Source organism: Anguilla rostrata, chromosome 11 (assembly GCF_018555375.3).
Source record: "Anguilla rostrata isolate EN2019 chromosome 11, ASM1855537v3, whole genome shotgun sequence".
Classification (NCBI taxonomy): Eukaryota; Metazoa; Chordata; class Actinopteri; order Anguilliformes; family Anguillidae; genus Anguilla; species Anguilla rostrata.
The window spans coordinates 11,700,923-11,707,310 of NC_057943.1; the positions used below are offsets into that span (position 1 = coordinate 11,700,923).

The 6,388-nt window shown below is 40.8% G+C and overlaps 1 protein-coding gene across 4 annotated transcripts in view; it reads right to left on the reverse strand.

Annotated features, from left to right (window-relative positions):
* LOC135233925 (E3 ubiquitin-protein ligase TRIM62) overlaps window positions 1-2,696 on the reverse strand; it is a 35,645-nt gene extending 32,949 nt beyond the window's left edge. The window contains exons 1-3 of one of the 4 annotated variants that reach the window (XM_064297911.1): window positions 2,309-2,660; window positions 1,738-1,754; window positions 990-1,616 (exon numbers count right to left, since the gene is read on the reverse strand). In XM_064297911.1, the coding sequence (XP_064153981.1) occupies window positions 990-1,397 (408 nt within the window). In that variant the 5' untranslated portion in view covers window positions 1,398-1,616; window positions 1,738-1,754; window positions 2,309-2,660. Of the gene's footprint in view, window positions 1-717; window positions 737-989; window positions 1,617-1,737; window positions 1,755-2,308 lie in introns of those variants that run through there. The other 3 variants (XM_064297912.1, XM_064297910.1, XM_064297913.1) reach the window with 3 other exon arrangements.
* Between the last annotated feature and the right edge of the window lie 3,692 nt (window positions 2,697-6,388).

Below are 6,388 nucleotides of genomic sequence, written 5' to 3' on the forward strand. Positions count from 1 at the left end.
GCTCTCTGCTCCAGTCAGGGCAATACATGGACAAAGTGCCTGAAGCCTGCTGCCGCCTGTGTCAGAACCAGAACTGCCACAGAACCGCCTCTCACTCATTCCGTTTCAGTGGTGTGTCATGAGGGGCTTCCAGCAGAACCTCCACAGTGGCCTGCTTCTCTCTGAAATGTACTTCTCCGCTCTGAAATGTAGTTCACAGCTCAACGGCTGTCGAGGGCAGTGTTGCAACACAGGCAGCCAAACGTATTATTCTAAATATGCTTACTCTGACAAATCAGGGGAGTGAAGCCGCAGTCCACAGATTACATATTTTCCAAGTCTGGCGGTAATTACCATTAATTAGCTTGAAAAAACAGTGCAGCGTTTTCTGCCAACTAGGATGTAGAATGCATTTTAAAAAAGATTAGGCCATTGCAAAACAGTGCTGGCTTCACACCATGTTTGTAATTAAAACTGGACCAGAGCCAATGTGCGGCCTTAATGAAATCCTTTTAAGGGTTCAGTTAAACAGGGGGTGTGACCAATTCAGCGGTGTAATAATCAGTAAGCCCAGCGTGACAGCAACTACAAAAATGCAAACATTCATTTTAGCCATGCAATAACATAAGACCAAACAAAGGGTGCAATTCAGTGAATTAATCAGTGACTGTCACTCTTTAAACTGACATTGAAGTCAGTTAACACGATGACATATTTACCATTTCCCTTTTCACTTACAATATCAACATGCAGGCAACTGGGTTCTCAAACTCAGTCCTGGGGCCCCTGGGTATGCTGGTTTTTGTTCCGCAAGTGTCAAATGATTCCTTTGAAGGGGTTACAGATATCAACGAGGCACCTTTGTAAATGATGGAAAATTTATGAAAGACATTAATCGTCATTTCAGTTACCTTAAACTTATCAAGAGAGCCGTTGTAACTAAAACCAGTAAAGGCGCGAGGGGCTCAGGTTCGAGTTCGAGATCTCCTTACTTAGAACATAAAGACTACCTGGATTTCTTCGAATGCTTCATCAATGGTGGTCACTTGATGCTGCTCGTGCAGTGCTGGTTCGTCGCAGAAGAAACAGACCAAGCTCTTGTCGCTGAGACAGAAAAGCTTCACTTTCTCGTGGTCCTTACACGGATAAGAGTTCCTCTGAGCGTTGAGAATGGCATCCAGCGGGAAGGCGGAATACCTCTCCACGATGTTGGACAGCTTGAGGCTAGGAGACAGCAGCGGGTCGGCGAATGTTCTTCGGCATTCCGGACAGTCCCGCGCCCCATGGTGCTCTTGTCGGCTCCAGTGTTCCGTGATGCATTTTCGGCAGAAATAATGTTCGCAGCCGAAACTAACTGGATCTTGATAAATACTCAGGCAAATAGAACACAGAAGTTCGTCTTTCAGACTACAAGCCATCTCGTAAGTAAAAGATCTGCTTGCGTACAGGCTAATGCTAATTCATATACTAATTATCTAGTGGAAAATAGGATAGGCTACTTAATACAGGAATGGCTGACAGTTTGGTTTGCTTGAAAAATAAATGTTTAGGAAGAATTGCAAAGCAGTTCTTATTCAATTTATGTATATAAAATCCGAAAACTTCATAGGTTCTCTGTGGATGACATATTTTCCTTTCTGAAAATAAAGAACAGAAATGCAGTTAGCTTGTAACTGTATTAAACTACATGGAAGTGATACAATTCAAAAATAGCAACATCAATTGTAGGCAACAAATGCAACACTTATCTCCACTGACCCGCCGCGGTGAAGATACTGTAACATAAAAGAACATTGCTGACCCCTCTGAAACTCCTAATCTTGGCAAATATTAAGCTGCAGCTACCTCGTTCCAAATAAACGTTAGCTAGCAAAAATGCCACAGGATTTAGCAAAGCACTGGCCGGGGTAGTCTTTATAAATGACTGACATTATGGTCACCCCCAGTATTTAAACAGGCGTTGCTGAACTATTTTGCTGAACGACACAGGCCGTTTGATGCATTGATCTCCTTTGCTAGCGTACCCCATTAGCCTGCATCTGATCGGACAGTTAAGCTAATTATCGACAGTCACTTTCTGTGCTTTCGCGGTTTACTTTGATCTTTATGGCAAAATTAAAATGTCATTTCTCCATATCGGTGCACCAAAGTGACAGCATCAACGTTCTCCAAATGCTCCATAACCACAAGTCAGTCATTCATAAAGGAGACTGTAACACAACAATTGCTTAGTTTGCGTCCTGCCGTTGTTAGTAGATCACCTTGTTTGCCTGCTACTAAGCTAGCCAGCTAACGATATCGACTTAAGGACCAATTCAACAACGCTTACCTTGCGATGAGACTACAGGGTTTCACTTTGTCCCGTTTGCTCCATTGAATGCCGCGTCGCTCCGGGTGTTTGCAACAGTTCTGTTAGATTTTTCTAATCGACACCGATTTCCTGTGAGGAGTAACCTACATCTCTTCGCATAATTCGTTGCAGTCAACTCTGGCGCTACCTCCTCCTCCTGTCAGGACCAACAGCTCCAAGCTTGCTACATCCCCGTCGCAAGTAAGTGCCTGTCTAACCAGGAAGGAACACTACAGCGATGGGACAAACCAATTATTCACATGAGCGTATCACGGGGTGCACTTACATATTTGACATTTGGAATGAACAAACAACTTTTACTGTTATTGCACCCCATTGTATCTTTTTACAAAGCATTGTTTTACATTCGTGTTATCTGAGTGGTATATTAATGCGCTGGCCATGAAGTGACCTCAATATTTTAATTGTCGAAAGGAGGCTGTAGTATCCCCCTGTAAAAATAATGGAACACCACGGACTTCTTTATTGTTTTGATATTGGGATTTGATGCTTTGCAGACCCAAAATAAACAGCTGATGCTATGCAGGGAAATTGGATGTGACGTCCTCACTAATACCCTGCGTATTTTGTTATTGCTTGCGTTGATGTGTGTAGACGCTTTTGCAACTAATTTTTCAATGAACTGTCATTTGACAACCAATTGCAGAATAACAAGGGTCACAACTGCACGTGCGTTGCCAAACATTCTCAATCAACTGGCTATTCTATCGAATTTATATGTTATAAACAAATAAATAACAATTACTGCGCCTTCGATAGAAAAGACTAGCCATTTTTTATTGGACTTTACTAAATGGGTTTCTAATAAATATCTTTGACGTAGTTATTGCCGATGAGTATGCTGTTGCTTGAAAACGACTTGAAGTTTAAATTAGCCTACATTTCAGTAGCCTATCGCTTTATTATTCTACATTTATTCTACGTTTGATATGAATAGATAGGGCATAATAATGATATGTATGTGGGGGTGTAGCATGTATCATGTAAGAACATGACAATACTAAGACGAGTACACTGTTAATTTCTCCATATTTTTGTTATGGCAGAAGTGTTTGTTGTCCCTATTCTGCCCATCTTATTGTGAATTAAGCACCAAGACAATGTTACATCCAGAGATTTTGTAATTAATAATCACAATGGAACAATACAGTAATTTACAAACATCTCTGATAATGATAAGGTGTAGATGAATATTAACTTTTTGACTTGATATTTCCAGTTGGCTTATATCTAATAAGCCACTTAAGTTTCATTATCTTATCTGCTGAGTATTCTCATGCAATGCTGTAATCAGATAATTACAAGCCTTTTTTGGGGTCCTTTGATTAGTCTAGATTAGAAACTGAGTTTGAGAATCAATCTACGGCCATAGAAAACAACCTGGAATATGATAATCTTAAACTGGAACATTATTTAGAAACACAAGGGTTCAGTTAAACAATCATTTAAAAAAAGTCAAAATAAGGTCTAGTCAAATGACACAATCTCTACACTGAAATATGTAGGCTATGTAGGTTAAGTATCAATAATATCACCTCTGGTTTCCATGACAACACAGTCTCTCTTTCACTTTCAGAGATGACAGATCATCCCCTCTTTGGCCACACCCATGAACACGCTTTCCCCAGCAAACATGACAGGGCTGACATCTGCTGGTTACCCACTGGTTGTATAGTTGATTAGATACTCTAACAACCTTGTCCTAGATTATTTATGCAAGGAGGGTTATGTTAATTAGCTTCTCTGTTCAGTACATAAACAAAGGGGCATGTATTTGAAATAAGTATTTGAAATAACGGAATGGCAGTGAAATTGGGACCTTCTCAGCATCTATCTTTATGATTCAGACATTATACAGTGAACATCATCTCTAAAATCTTAAAAGTATCTGCTGGATTTTCATAATGAATGCAACGCTTGGGGGTCACAGATGCATGCGAGTGATGCACTGGATCCCAGTACAGAAATATTTGTCCCAAAGTCATGCCAGTACTGTGGCCAGGAGTCCTACAGCAGAAGACACAAATGACCATCACTTCAAATAGGGAGTGAGTGTTTGATTTGACAAGGTATACAAATTCTCAGTAGCAACACCTCTGGTTGATGTATTGCTAAAGCTGCTCGGTCCTCTGTTGCAAAACGGCCGCACATCCCAGCGTATGAACGGCAAAAGGAAGAGAATGTACAGCTGGCTTCATGCTTTTTGGAGGCTGTGCTAGTTTCAGCCTTACAGAATTGACAGAGGACATTGCAGTGATGGGTTGGGAGTGCAATTCGATTCCAAACCATAACATATTAAGCACAAGGTGCCAAAGAGAGAAGAATGTGTCTGAGGTGTGGGGACATGCAGCTGATACAAAAACGTATGAATGAAAAGGACCAAAAAGGTTCAAAATGCAAATGTTTTGACTCATGACCTTATCAAAGCTTTACTACTGTTCAAGCCACGACAATTACAAATTCCAAACTGGAGGACAAAGAGAAGTTGCCATAAAAAGTAGTTTAAATATTTAAAATAGCATTGCTATTGAACCAGTGCTCAAGTCCCAAGTTCATGAGGGCACATAAACACACATCGGTTTTATTTCTCACCCTGACAATTACTTACTTCGCGCATCAACCCGAACACACTTTTTTATCCACTAGAGGGAACCATATTCCAATATTTTAGCAATTTGATTTGACAAGGTTCTCGGGCGCATGAGAGCCTATCTATTGTAGTGCAGTCTCGGTAACAGAATAGCAAACCTATTTTGTGATGAGCTTTTGGAAGGATTTTGCTTATATCAGATTTTTAATATTATCTTGGCAAGACTGACACAACTAACACTGCATGGTAATCCAGTGTTAAACACTCAGTAGGACATAGCAGAATGAGATCAGATACCTACCTGCACAACCTCTCCAAGCCAACTGCGCATTTCCTGATGCACATAAAGGAAGCAATGAGTAGACAGAAACGAATGCTATCCCTACCTGTGAAACCCTCCTTCACTTCTTGCTAGGGGTTAATTATGCAAAAAAAGAAATTGATTATGAAATGAGGAGGTACATTGTGGAGATATATTCCAATGGGGGCCAAGACTGACTTTGGTATTAAAGCTGTATGAGGCATATTGTTTAGCTTAGACTGGGCATGCACTTAAAAGAGTTTGTAAATAGAATTATCTTAAACTATTTTTCCCCAGCTTCGGTTTTATCCCAGTTTGAAAAGTCCAACCATATTTGCAGGCTCACTCTGCCGATGAAATGACTTCTCTCAATTCGAGAGGGCCCAGACATCAGAAGACATGGGGAGACATTTTGTTGTGGGATAGGCGGTGGGAAAAATAAGAATGAGAAGAAGAAGAAGGAGAAAACACAAAATCCCCTTAGTTTGGGGCTTTATTGTGTGGACATGTGAAGTTGTTTATGAATTCTGTCTGTTGGAATGGGGTCAGAATGTACAGAATTTAATGTTTTTAAGGGCTGAGTGTCTGTGGCTGTTGTGGTTATTTCTGTGGGGAACCCTGAAAAGTGCCAAACTTTCGGGGCTGTATAGGTATGGGGCATGCCGCCCCGCCAAGGCGTAACTTGGAGGGATGGTATACCTGCCATCTCAATACAGCTGGATATGTACCAAACAATTCAAGGTAAGTACCTTGCTCAAGTGTTCAACAGCAGTCTAGGTTGAAGACAAACCTGCAGCCTTTATGTTACATGACCATTTTCCTAACCAGTTCCCTAACCAGTTCCCTAACCATTTTAAATTTCAGACAGCTTTTGTCTTAAAAGGTGACATAAAAGTAGATTCCGACAACATCTCAACAAAACTTTGACTTAAAAGTCAGGAAGAAATTCAGTAAACCTGAATATACACTTCTCCAGTTTGTTGTATGCATCCTTACTGGACCATTCGCTTTTCTTTGCCTCATTATCTTTTAATGGAAACTGAATAGATTTTGTGCGTTGGCCGGAGTAACCACTAATGGAAACAAGAGCGAGGTACACTGGGTTATGATGCAATACGTGTACTGGCGTAAGTGCAACCCAGTTCTT